Below are 14,701 nucleotides of genomic sequence, written 5' to 3' on the forward strand. Positions count from 1 at the left end.
CCTTGGGAAAAAAAATCAACTTACAAAATGGTAAAAACTGATTATTTTCATTTTGCAACTAAGCTTCTCATTTACATTTTATTATTTTTTATTTTATATTAGAAACATAACAGAAGGAGTTTGTTAGCCAAGCTCAGCATGGTCACTTCTATAAATCACCTGAATCCAGATGCTGGGGCCAGGACAAATGCTAAGCAAGGCCTATGACTGTATCTATGTGTAGGGATGGTATATCCACTCTGTGAGGCTTGCAGTGATCTGGCCAAATTCCACCAAGGACTGAGCATCGTTAATTCATATAAAAGTCAAAATTTTATTGCAAATACAACAGAAAATTGTTTTTTCTTTCAATACCATTTACTTATTCCTCAGGAAACATCCAACTAGGGCATAAATTCAGAAGTAAGAAATGTAATAAAATAGTACAGCAATGAAATATCGTCCAGAATCCATTTTCAGTACAATATGAAATTCTGCATTTAAACAGATGCCACACCTTATGATTATTTACTTACATAACATAACATTCATATTACCTGAGGTCATTACAATAATAATAAAAAAAAGGCCAAATACAAACTTTATTAGTATTCTAACTGCATCTGAACAGTCACAATCCCTCACTCCCTACTTGGACAATATAAGTAGTATATATTTAAATTATCAGCAAATGCTAAATGAAAAGTTAAGGACTCCATGGCTAGCAAGTCAGCGGTGCTTAAGGCTCCATGCACACTGGTTTACAAATCGCTGCTTCTACAGGAGTTTTGCCTCTAGAAGCAGCTTTATGTTATCTTATGTGTCCATGCACATTAGGAGGAGGATTATAGGCATATTTTAAGCTCAACATTTATAGGCAAGAAAAAAAAAAAAAAACCCTTCTGGTTTGCATTTCTGATTGGAGTTTACTAGCAAAAAAAACGCAAAACTCTCCTAAACTCTGTATAAAAAAATGCTCTATATGGAGCGTCTTTTTTCTGCCAGAGGAACTGGCATTTTTTTAAGCCCAGTGTGCATGGAGCCTAAATACACTGCTCAAAAGAATTAAAGAACACTTTTTTTTTTATCAGAGTATAGCATCAACTCAATTAAACTCCTGGGATATTGATATGATCAGTTAAGTAGCAGAGGGGGTTGTTAATCAGTTTCAGCTGCTTTGGTGTTCATGAAATTAACAACAGGGGCACTAGATGGGCAACAATGAGACAACCTCCAAAACAGAATGCTTTTACAGGTGAAGGCCACCTACTTTTTTTCCCCTACTCATCTTTTCTGACTGCTTTTCACTAGTTTTGCATTTGGCTAGGGTCAGTGTCACTACTGGTAGAATGAGGCGAAACCTGGACCCTATAGAGGTTGTACAGGCATTCCAAATCCTCCAGGATGGCAATACATGCCATTGCCAGAAGGTTGGCTGTGTCTCCCACCACAGTCTCAAGAGCATGGAGGAGATTCCAGGAGACAGGCAGTTACATTAGGAGAGCTAGACAGGGCCGTGAAAGGTCCTTAACCTATCAGCAGGACTGGTGTACACTGCCAGAGCCGTACAAAATGACCTCCAGCAGGCCACTGGTGTGAATGTCTCTAACCAAACAATCAGAAACAGACTTCTTAATGGTGGCCTGAGGGCACAACATCCTCTGGTGGGCCCTGTGCTCACTGCCTGGCACCGTGGAGCTTGATTGGCATTTGCCATTGAACACCAGAATTGGCAGGTCTGCCACTGGCGCTCTGTGCTTTTTACAAATGAGAGCAAGTTCAACCTGAGCACGTGACAGATGTGAAAGGGTCTGGATAAGCCATGGGGAACGTTATGCTGCCTGTAACATTGTTCAGCATGACTGGTTTGGTGGTGGGTCAGTGATGGTCTGGGGAGACGTATCCATAGAGGGACACACACACACCTCTACAGGCTGGACACTGGCACCCTGACTGCCATTAGGTATTGGGATGAACTACTTGGACCCATTGTCAGACCTGGTGCAGTGGGTTCTAGGTTCCTCCTGATGCATGACAATGCCTGGCCTCATGTGGCGAGAATATGAACCCAGTTCCTGGCGGATGGTGGAATTTATACCATTGAATCACCCCCACGCTTGCCTGACCTAAATCCAATAGAACACCTCTGGGACATTATGTTTTGGTCCATCTGACTCCGCCAGGTTGCACCTCAGTCTGTTCAGGAGCTCAGTGATGCCCTGGTCCAAATGTGGGAGGAAATACCCCAGGACATCATCTGTCATCTCAAAATGAGCATGCCCCAACGTTGGCATGCATAGAAGCACGTGGGGGCCATACAAACTACTGAGTGCCATTTTGAGTTGCTGCAATGAAACTTCAGCAAAATGAACTAGCCTGCTGCACTTTGATTTTTGGGGTGTCTTTGAATTCAGCCCTCTGTAGGTTGATTATTTTCATTTCCATTAAACAATGTGGCATCCTTTCATTCCCAACACATTACCCAGTCCATATCAGTATAGATATCCAGTATGACATTTTTCCCCATTGAGATCTGTGTTTTCAAAGTTTTTTGAGCAGTGTATAATCTAGAAGCATGTGCTGCTAACCTGCAAGGATCTGATGATAGCAGCAGCCACTAATGGCCATGTCCCATCCTTATGACGATTCTGCTAGTCCTACATTGATCAGATTGCAGAAGTGATGACAATGGTGAGAGGGTCGGCAACAAGACCAACTGGAGATCGTCATCACAACTGGAAGTGGTTGGAAAGAGGTTTATGGGTGTAAAATTTAAAGTGATACGAAAGTCTAGTTTTTTGTTTGTTTAAAATAACAAATGTTATACTTGCCTACTCTGTGCAGTGGTTTTGCACAGAGTAGCCCAGATCCTCCTCTTCTTAGGTCCCCTGCCAGCACTCCTGGCCCCTTCCCTCCTGCCGAGTACCCCTTGCTCTGTGTGTTAATTCAGACATGGAGCCACATCTCTTACTTTCACTATGTATTATATGCACTGACTGGACTATTCGTTGTTCTTTTTCTATGTAATACATTTGATGGTATGTTTTGTACTTCTTTATATGTGTACAATAAAGTTAACCTTTAAAAAAAAAAAAAAAAAAAAGACACAGAGCCACAACTCGGCTCTGCCCCATCCTCTCTCATTGACTCTCACTGACTTTAATTGACAGCAGCGGAAGCCAATGGCTTAGACAATCAAGACAGAGAGTCCCAGACAGCCAAATCTCTTGTGCAACATTGCTGGATCGAGATTGGGTTCAGGTTCTAGGGGGCCTGCTGCACAAAGGTTTTTTTCTTAAGGCATAGAATGCATTAAGATTAAAAAAAAAAAAAACCTTCTGCCTTTAGAACCACCTTAAGTTATTACTGTGTGTTATTCAATCTGCTTGCAAAAGCAAGCAAGCAATAGATTCAATATGAGCTGAGGGTGGGTTAGAATCAATTCTGTTTAATTTTAATTTTGGCAAAGTTGGGCTTTAGGGTATAATTCAGTTGACTTCCTATGTATTGTGAAAGCAGTGGTCTCCACCAAATATTAAGCTTTTAATGAAATGCGTCGAAGCACCACATGGGATGATAGAACAATTTTGTGTGCTGATATTTAAATCCAGAAAAATGAAAAGTGTCTGTTGTCCAAAGCAATAAATCGGGTTTTAGGGCCTATGTTTCTATGGTAAGAAAATAAAATGGTATCCCTTTCCAATTTTTATTTTTTTTTATTTTTACTTTTTCAAACATTTGCTTTTCAGAAAGATTGTGCTACTAAACACAAAAAAGTGTATAAGCTTTAAAATGACCTTTCATTGTCCACAACATATGCATCATGATTTACCATAGTGATCTATAAGAAATTGATTATCACTGGATGTCTACTTTATTAACACACTTGTCTAAGTCAGGACTCTGTTAGAAATTCAAGCTAGCTATATTTAGTACATTTTCATGAAAACCTGTACTGAGAGAAGTGCATAGGCTGCCACTGCTGACTTCATTCTGGACATACAAGTTTCCTGTCTGTCTCTGGCAATACTTTAAAGAATTCTAAGTGAGAAAAATTTTTACACAGTTACATTGGTCCAGCATTGACCAATCTAACTATGCATGTATCATACATGTGGGATCCCTCTAAAAGCTGTAAAACAAAACACCAAGATAGTCTTTCCTACTACAGTGATCTACACTAGATTAAGGGTCCTGTGAACACAGGAGGTTGCCTGGTTGGCATTGGTGTCATTTACAGAATGCTTTCTATTTTCTCAATGAATTCAAAGCATTCTCTGATTGCATACGAGTTCCAGGTCAACGATCTAGCGCACTGTTTCTCAACCAGGGTTCCTCCTGAGGTTTCTAGGGGTTTCTTGGGCAATGGTGAATTGATTTTCCACATACATTGACTACCAATGCAAGGAGGCAATTTTCCACCAACCACTTATGTAAGGAAGTCACTTCTACACTTACTGCTAATGTTAGAGGACTGAACAATTTATACTCTTTGCCTTTCTTTTCTTCAGTTATTTTTTAAGTATATTCTTGAAAACAATTGGTAACAAAATTATCTGAGTGTCAAATATGGTAGGTACACCACATTACTTCTCCTTTTATTCAAAATGTTCAACTTCTTGATCACGTTAACATACTACCAGTGGCAGGTACATAATTGGCAAGGTAGAATAAAGACACCAGTCTATCTAATTCAACTTGAGTGCGTACGTTTTTATGTCACTACCACTTTCCAAATCCCTGTACATTGTGTTCGCTAAGTAATTTTTTAAATTTATCGGACATCACCAACTGTGGAGGGGAGTTCCACACCCCTACTGCTCTAACAGCAAAGAACCCTCTATGCAGCAAAATACTTAACCGCCTCTCATCCAACCTTATTGTGTAGCTGCGTGTTTTCTTTAGAAACAATAGGTTACATTCCTTCAAATGCTAGAGTCACTATTTAAAGATTTGTGCATTGTGATCATATCCCCTTTTTAACAACTATTCTCCTGGAAAAATAAGTTTAATTTTATAGTCGTTTCTCAGAACTGAGGTTCTCTAGCCCTCTCACTAGCTTGGTTGCCTTTTTCTGGACTCTCCTCAGTTCAAGCACATCCTTTCTGAGGACTGGTGACCAAAATGGGATGGCATACTCAAGATGTGGTCGAACCAAGTTTTTGTAAAGTAGTAGAATTAGTTTTATCTCTTGAGTAAATACCCTTTTTAATCCATGATAATAGTCTGCTAGCCTTGCTTGCTGCAGCTTGGCATTGCATGCTATTGCTGAGTCTGATCTTCTAGGACTCCCAAATCCTTTTCCATCTTTGATGCCCCAGAAGTTCTCCCCCAAGTGAGCAACGTGCACGCATGTTTAATGTAGCTTCTATTTGAGCAAGGGTTCCCCAAAAACCTGAAATTACTAAATTATTTAAATGGCTCCTCCGGGGTAAAAACATTGAGAAAGCCTAATCTAGAATATACTGAATCTACTGAATAAGATGTCAGAAAACTAGTGTTTTCAAAGGTAAAGTGAAGGCTAGCCTCCATGCTTTCCTGGTAAAAGGTTTTCTTTAAGTGCCACAGAATAGAGTCTGGAACCGAGGCTTTTCATACATGGACCATAAACTGACACCTGCATTTCTGTAAAACTGCAAAATACCTAACAGAACACACAGTTACTGTTGCCAGCATTTTCTTTTACAAAGTTCATAAGTACATTAAATGGCGAACAGTGTTGTCTTGTCCTTCTTCACCTGCTGAAATGGATCAAAGGTGTATTGAGTTATTTTGAATCACTATCCTGCTCTGATGTGGAGCTGGCAGGCTGTACATTTTCTGCCAGGCTGTGTGCATGCTCCAGAAACAAGTCCTTTAGTACACTTAACTCTTTGGTGAGTAGCTTGATTTTTGCCTCCAATCTTTCATTTTCTTCTTTCAACTGGTTGACTCTTTGCAATGTGTCTTGAGCTTTCTGTTTGCTCTTTAACCGGCTCTTTTTCACCGCCATATTGTTCCGCTCTCTGCGCAGACGGTATTCTTCACTGTTGCGGTCTGCCCGCCCTCCTTTCTTGCCGTTTTTACTGGGAGGAGTGGATTTACCTCCTCCTGGGTTTAGAGGCACAAGCTGTGGAGAGGCTGGGCTGCCTGGTTGGCTATCTCCAAGGCCTTCACTTATCGAATTTGGGGATAAATTCATTTTAAATTATCGTTGAATGCAATAGGGTTGACCTGACTTATAAGCTGTAAAACAAAGAGAAAAAAAAAAATATTAAAAAACCTTAGTACAAAAAAAAAAAAAAAAAAAAAAATCGAACACATAATAAATGTTAAATTTCTTAACCACTTAAGCTCCAGAAGATTTACCTCCCATCATGATCAGGCCATTTTTTGCGAAGCGGCACTGCATAATTTTAACTGACAGTTTCGTGGACATGCAACGCTATACCTAAATAAAATTGATGCCGTTTATTTCCCCGGAAATAGAACTCTTTTGGTTGTTTTTGATCACCAATGCGGTTATTTTTGTGCTTTAAACAAAAAAGACCAACCATTTTGAAAGAAAAAACATTTTTTACTTCCTGCTACAAAACCTATACATTAAAAAATAAATAAATAAAATGAAAAAATTACATTTCTCCATAAAAGGCAGATATGTATTCTGCAATATATTTTTGGTAAAAAAAAAATCCCAATAAGCGTATTTTTAATGGTTTGCACAAAAGTTATAGCATCTACAAACTATGAAAGGGAGTACACCCCTCACATTTTTGTAAATATATTATTATATCTTTTCAAGTGACAACACTGAAGAAATGACACTTTGCTACAATGTAAAGTAGTGAGTGTACAGCTTGTATAACAGTGTTACATAGTTAGTGAGGTTGAAAAAAGACATCAGTCCATCCAGTTCAACCTATGATGTGTGTGTGTGTTTGCTTTTAACCGTACATTGTATACCCCTGTATGTTGTGGTCTTTAAAGGTGTCCATCTAATAGTTTTTTGAAACTATCAATGCTCCCTGCTGATACGACTGCTTGTGGAAGAGAATTCCACATCCTTACTGCTCTGACAGTGAAGAACCCCTTACGCACTTTAAGGTTAAACCGCCTTTCCTCAAGTTTTAGTGAGTGGCCACGTGTCTTATTGTATTTCCTTTCTCTGAATAGTTTGTTCCTTATGCTAGGGTCACCAGTACAGTATTTGTACATTGATATCATATCCCCCCTCAATCGTCTCTTCTCCAGAGAGAATAAGTTCAGTGCTTGTAGTCTTTCCTCATAGCTGATGTCCTCCATTCCCCTAATTATTTTTGTTGCCCTTCTCTGGACTTTCTCCAGTTCCAGCACATCCTTCCTGAGGACCGGTGCCCAGAACTGGACAGCATACTCCAGATGTGGCCGGACCAGAGTCTTGTAGAGTGGAAGAATAATCTCTTTATTTCTGGAGTGAATCCCCTTTTTTATACAACCCAGTATTCTGTTGGCTTTGCTTGCGGCGGCTTGGCATTGCATGCCACTGCCAAGCCTGGTGTCTACCAGTACCCCCAGGTCCCTTTCCATCCTAGACTCACCCAGAGGTTCCCCCCCTAGTGAGTAGCTTGCTTTCTGGTTTCTGGCCCCCAAGTGCATTACTTTACATTTTTCAACATTAACCACTTTACCACCGGAGGATTTTGCTGTCTTACGTCCAGGCCACTTTTTGCGATTCGGCGCTGTGCGACTTTAACTGACAATTGCGCGGTCGTGCGACGCCGTACCCAAGCGAAATTTACGTCCTTTTTTTCCCACAAATAGAGCTTTCTTTTGGTGGTATTTGATAACCTGTGCGATTTTTACTTTTTGCGCTATAAACAAAAAAAGAGCATTTATTTTGAAAAATAACAATATTTTTAACATTTTTTTATATGAAATTCCCCCCAAAAAAGATGTAAAAAACTATTTTTTTTTTTACATTTTTGGCCAATTTGTTTTCTGCTACCCATGTTTGGTAAAAAAAATCACAATAAGCGTATTTTGATTGGTTTGCGCAAAAGTTATTGCGTTTACTAACAAAGGGAAAGATTTCTGTCATTTTTGGTGTTTTTTTTTTAACGCGTAATGGCGGCGATCTGCGATTTTTTTTGCGGTACTGCGACATTGCGGCGGACAGATCGGACCCTTGACTGACATTTTTGACACTTTTGGGGGTACCAGTGACATTACTGCAGTAATCAGTGCTATATATATGCACTGTTACTGTAAAAATGACACTGGCAGGGAAGGGGTTAATTTTATTGGAGAGGGAGGGGTTAATGTATGCCTGGTGCTTACTGACGTGTGGAGGGGGAGGTGACTGAGTGACACAGGGACAGATCGGATGTCCAGCTATGCTGAACACTCCGATCTGTCACTCCCTGTCACTTGGGAGATCCGCCCGCTTGTGTTTACACAGGCGGGCGGATCTCCACACTAGATCCCCGACGATCGGGGATGAGCGGCGGCGATCGCCGCTGCTCTTCCCCTGGCCCGACTCCCGCTGTGACCGAAAACAGCGGGAGCGAGCCTCCGGCGGCCAGAAGGGGGAGTGTCTGACGACGTAGTACTACGTCGTCAGACGATAACGAGCCACTCTGCCGCAGTAATATTACTGTGGGCGGAGGTAAAGTGGTTAAATCTCATCTGCCATGTAGTTGCCCACCCTGTTATTTTGTTCAGGTCTGCTTGCAAGGTTTCCACATCCTGCATAGAAGATATTGGCAAGCCTAATTTAGTATCATCTGCAAATACTGAGATTGTACTAGATATCCCCTCCTTTAGATCATTTATGAATAAATTAAACAGGATTGGTCCCAGGACTGAACCCTGGGGGACCCCACTTTCCACACCCGCCCAATCCGAGTACTCCCCATTAATCACCACCCTCTGTACTCTCCCCTGGAGCCAGTTCTCTATCCAGGTACTCACCTTATGGTCCATACCTACCTTCCTTAGTTTGTACAGTAAGCGTTTGTGGGGAACGGTGTCAAAGGCCTTTGCAAAGTCCAGATACACCACATCCACAGGCTTACCTTTATCTAGGTGGCAGCTCCCTTCATCGTAGAAGGTTAATAGATTGGTTTGGCACGAACGATTTTTCATGAATCCATGCTGATTACTACTTATAATACCGTTTTCATTACTAAAGTCTTGTATGTGGTCCCTTATCATCCCCTCCAAAATTTTGCAGACTACTGATGTTAGGCTGACCGGCCTATAGTTACCCGGGATATATCTCGGCCCCTTTTTAAATATTGGTACCACGTTGGCTTTTTTCCAATCAGCTGGCACCATACCCGTCTGTAAACTATCCTTAAAGATCAAGAATAATGGTCTGGCAATCACCTGGCTGAGCTCATTAAGAACCCTTGGGTGCAAGCCATCCGGTCCCGGGGATTTATTTATGTTAAGTTTCTCTAGTTTAGCTCTAAGTCTATCCTCTGTTAGCCATGGCGGCACTTCCTGAGGTGTATTATTTAGTTTGGCCTTACAAGCTGGGTTCGTGTAGCCCCCCGATTCCTTTGTGAAGACTGAAGAAAATAAATTATTTAACACTTCCGCGTTTTCTCTGTCCTCTGTGGCCATTTTTCCTTTATCATATTTTATGGGGCCAATGTGCTCTGGCCTCGCTTTCCTACTGTTTATATACTTAACCTCCTCACATCCGCGCTACAGCCTATATACGGCTGCAGCGCGGACTCGAATTTTCGGGAGCCCGTTTTTAAACGGCCTCCAGTGACACGCCCCCCCGCGCGCTCCTGCGAGCGCGCAGCGGGGAGAATCTGTGTCAGCCGTGTCCCTTGGACACGGCCGATCACAGATCGTGGTGAATGGCCAATCACAGCGGCCATTCACCACGTGATCAAGCCGTCCAATGAGAGATGATCTCATATGTAAACATATGAGATCATCTCTCATCGCCGGCGCTCCTTCCTCACACAGACACTGCAGTGTGAGGAAGGAGGGGGAGCCGACAGCCGCTGGGGACACAGAGACATGTAATCAGGGCACTGATCACCAGTGCCCTGATTACTGAAGGTAAAAAAAACACACACATTGCCCCCCCATCAGTGCCCACAGTGCCCGCCATCAGTGCCCCCATCAATGCCCACAATCAGTGCCCATAGTGCTGCCAGTCAGTGCCCATCAGTGCCTGCTCATCTAGGCACTGATGAGCACTGACTGGCAGCACTATGGGCACTGAGTGTGGGCACTGATGGTGCTGCCCATCAGTGCTCATCAGTGCCGCCCATCAGTGCTCATCAGTGCCACCCGTCAGTGTCCATCAGTGCCACCTATCAGTGCCCATCAGTGCCACCCGTCAGTGCCACCTCTCAGTGCCCAGCAGTGCCACCTCTCAGTACCCAGCAGTGCCACGTCTCAGTGACCAGCAGTGCCACCTCTCAGTGCCGCCTATCAGTGCCACCTATCAGTGCCGCCTATCAGTGCTCATCAGTGCGGCATATTAGTACCTCCTCATCAGTGCCCATAAGTGCCACCTCATCAGTGCCCATAAGTGCCACCTCATCAGTGCCCATAAGTGCAGCCTATCAGTGCCCATAAGTGCAGCCTATCAGTGCCCATCAGTGCCGCCTCATCAGCGCACATCAGTGAGGGAGAAAATTTTATTTTCAAAATTTACTCGCAGAAAATAAGAAAAACTTTTTTTTTTTTCAAAATTTTCTGTCTTTTTTCTTTTTTTTTGTAAAAAATAAAAAACCCAGAGATGATTAAATACCACCAAAAGAAAGCTCTATTTGTGTGAAAAAAATGATAAAAATTTCATATGGGTACAGTGTAGCATGACCGCGCAATTGTCAGTCAAAGTGTGACAGCGCTGAAAGCTGAAAATTGGCCTGGATGGGAAGGGTGTTTAAGTGCACAGAAGACAAGTGGTTAAAGAACTTCTTGGGGTTCTTTTTACTCTCCTCCGCTATATGTCTCTCGTGTTCTATTTTAGCTGCCCTGATTTCGTCTTTACATTTCTTATTACACTCTTTGTAGTGCTTAAATGCTGCCAATGACCCCTCAGTCTTGTATTTTTTGAAGGCCTTTTCTTTAGCACTAATATACATTTTTATGTTGGAGTTTAGCCACCCAGGGTTTAGTTTTGCTCTTTTAAATTTATTTCCCTGTGGAATGCACTGGCCCACCCCCTTGTTAAGTATGCTCTTGAAGCACTCCCATTTTTCCTCCGTGTTCTTTGTTCCCAGGGTTCTATCCCATTTGATATTTTCTAGCAGCGAGCGCAGTTTAGGGAAATTGGCTCTTTTGAAATTCAGTGTCCTTATATTACCCTTGTGTTTCCTATTACTGTAATTAATACTGAAACCAATTGACCTATGGTCACTGTTCCCTAAGTTGTCCCGTATTTCTATATCCGTGAGCAGGTCTGTATTGTTGGTAATCAGTAGGTCAAGTACCGCATTGTTTCTTGTCGGTGCATTCGCCATCTGACCCATGAAATTGTCCTGCAAAACATTTAGGAACTGCCGAGCCTTGGCTGAATGCGCGGTTCCTTCTGCCCAGTCTATATCTGGATAATTAAAGTCCCCCATTATAATGACATTTCCCATCCTTGCTGCCAATCCTATCTGTAACATGAGGTCCGCCTCACCCTCCTCCCTCTGGTTGGGGGGCCTATAGCATACGCCCAATATTACCTTCCCCACCGTGCCTTTCCTTTGAAGCTCTACCCATAGGGATTCTGCCTTGTCCATAGCTCCATTATTAATATCATCCCTCATATTTACCTGTATACTGTTCTTAATATACAAACATACCCCTCCCCCTTTTTTATCTTCTCTATCTCTGCGATAAAGGGAATACCCCTGAATGGTCGCCATCCAGTCATGAGAGCTGTCAAACCAAGTCTCAGTTATCCCCACAAAATCTAAGTCCTCCTCAAACATCAGCAGCTCCAGCTCTCCCATCTTGTTGGCCAGGCTTCTGGCATTGGTATACAAGCCTCGTAATTTTGATCGGTTACATTTATCCTCATTTGATGTTTTAGGCTGCTCTCTTGATTTTTCCCCGTACCCACCCTGGGTTTAGGAGCTCCGAACATCCTACCGCTAATGCCCCCATTTCTGCCCTCTGAATCTTGCTTTCCACTGGCTAATTCTACATCTGTACCCTCCCCCCCATTCCCTAGTTTAAAAGCCCCTCTAACTTTTTGGCCATCCTCTCACCCAGTACGGCTGCCCCCTCCCCATTTAGGTGCAATCCATCCCTACCAAAGAGCCGGTGACCGACTGAGAAGTCGGCCCAGTTCTCCAGGAACCCGAAACCCTTCTTACTACACCAGCTCCTCAGCCACTCGTTAACTTCCCTAATCTCCCGCTGCCTCTCTGGTGTGGCTCGAGGTACAGGTAGTATTTCGGAAAGTACTACCTTGGAGGTCCTAGTCCTCAACTTAGCGCCTAAGTCCCTGAAATTGTTTAGGACTCTCCATCTTCCTCTGCCTATGTCATTGGTACCCACGTGTACCATGACAGCTGGGTCTTCCCCAGCCCCACCCAATAATCTGTTCACCCGATCCGCGATGTGACGAACCCGAGCGCCCGGCAAACAACAGACTGTTCGGCGCACACGGTCTTTGTCACAGATTACACTATCTGTCCTTCTAATAATTGAGTCCCCTACCACCAGCACCTGTCTTTCCTTTCCCTTTCTCCCGGCCTCACTGGAGGAGTTCTTCCCCTGGCAGCTAGGGGCGTCACTCTGCTCCAGCAATGCTGGTCCCTGACTGGTTTCCCCAACATCACACAACGGGGCGTATCTATTGGGGTGCTCCAGCCCAGGATCAGCCTCCTTGCCTTGTCCCCTTCTACCCCTCCTAACTGTCACCCCTCTACTCTGCTCTGATGCCTGCACCTCCAATACTCCGCCCACCTCTGTGCAGACCCCTGTCTGCACCTGACTGGTACGATCCTGGCTCTCCTCCGGTATGGACATTCGTCTCAGTGTTGCCAGCTGCTTCCCTAGATTCAGGACCTGAGCTTCCAGGGAAATTGTGTAAATTTGCTGTCCCCTAAAAATAACTCCACACACAGCCATTAATGTCTAAACCGCTGCCAACAAAAGTGAGTACACCCCTAAGTGGAAATGTCCAAATTGGTCCCAATTAGCCATTTTTCCTCCCCGGTGTCATGTGACTCGTTAGTGTTACAAGGTCTCAGGTGTGAATGGGGAGCAGGTGTGTTAAATTTGGTGTAATCGCTCTCACTCTCTCATACTGGTCACTGGAAGTACTCACTTTGGTTGCCAGTGGTTTAGACATTAATGGCTGTGTATTGAGTTATTTTTAGGGGACAGCAAATTTACACTGTTATACAAGCTGTGCACTCACTACTTTACATTGTAGCAAAGTGTAATTTCTTCAGTGTTGTCACTTGAAAAGATATAATAAAATATTTACAAAAATGTGAGGGGTGTACTCACTTTTGTGAGATACTGTATATACTGGCATTTTTATTTATTTATTTTTACTACTAGTAATGGCAGCGATCAGCAACTTATAGCAGAACTGTGATCTTGAGGCGGACAATCGGACGCCAACTAACTCTCTGTGGGAACCAGTGACAATCATACAGTGATTAGTGCTAAAAATATGCACGGTTACTGTACTAATGACACTGGCTGGGAAGAGGTTAAATATCTAGGGCTATCAAAGGGTTAAAGCGATTGTTAATCCAACACTTCATATTCCAGATATGTGCCTGCTATACCATGTACTTGTATGAGAAAGTATCTTGTTCTCTTTGTATTGCTTCCTTTATGTGAAATCCCTGGTGTTCCTGCTAATCCCCTTGCTGTCCTATTAAAAACTGACCACACTAAGCAGGAGAGCACAGCGTCGTCAGTTCTCTAGCTATGCTGGGGACTGTTTACTCTCCTCCAATAATCAGACTTGTCCTAACATGCCTCCACTGCACAGCCATTCACTGGGAAGCTCAGTGGGCTGCTACATCTTCTCCCCCAGCTCTTATGCAGCTGAGAAAAGAGGGAATGTGATCACTTATAAAAAAAGGGGGGAAAAAAAAAAAAAAGGTATTTATAAGGTTTTTTTTATATTTATACAAAAATGTTTTGCCTTTCATTTCGATTTTAAAAACTGAATGGGTTGTTTTACAAGGTGATCGTTTACAATCACTTTAACTGTGTGCCTAGCCAGTGTTTCCGTGTGTGCGCTGCTTTTACTAAGGGAAGTGATGGTTTATCATTTCCTTTATTCCCTTCCCCCCATCAGAACAGAGCTCTGCACATATGCAGTGCTCCATTCTGCCTTGTTTACATAGGCAGTGCTCTATTCTGTCTCTCCATCAGATGATCGGTGAGTGCCCTTTGGACTTCCAGTGCCTGGCACTGAGTAATCACAGCAGAAGCGCCATGCCCCCTTTTTGGAAAGGCAGAATAATGTATATACACGTGGATCTTTGCAGGAGGGCTGCCCTGTAGCGTTTATCAGTTATAGGGCGGTCCTTGAAGCAGAGCTCCACCCAAAAGGGGAAGCCCTGCTTATCTGCCTCCTCTCCCCCTCCGCTGCCACATCTGGATTTGACAGGTACCCGCTCCCACTTCCGGGCGATCTCGTCGTGGCGAGATTACCCAGACGTTCGGCCTCTCTCCTTCTTCCCCTGTCATCGGGGCCATTCACAAAGCGCAGCGCATGCGCAGTAGGGAATCGACTGTGAAGGCAATGCCAGCGGCAGCACCCGAG

The 14,701-nt window shown here is 43.3% G+C and overlaps 1 protein-coding gene across 1 annotated transcript in view; it reads right to left on the reverse strand.

The window, feature by feature from the left end:
- Positions 1-5,485: 5,485 nt before the first annotated feature.
- The window catches only part of CEBPG (CCAAT enhancer binding protein gamma), a 35,114-nt gene continuing 25,898 nt past the window's right edge, over positions 5,486-14,701 (reverse strand). The window contains exon 2 of the mRNA XM_082266083.1: positions 5,486-6,204. Within this exon, the coding sequence (XP_082122209.1) occupies positions 5,747-6,160 (414 nt within the window). The 5' untranslated portion in view covers positions 6,161-6,204 and the 3' untranslated portion in view covers positions 5,486-5,746. The remainder of the gene's footprint in view (positions 6,205-14,701) is intronic.

The sequence above is a fragment of the Pelophylax lessonae genome (genome assembly GCF_965119305.1).
Source record: "Pelophylax lessonae genome assembly, chromosome: 8".
NCBI classification, from domain to species: Eukaryota; Metazoa; Chordata; class Amphibia; order Anura; family Ranidae; genus Pelophylax; species Pelophylax lessonae.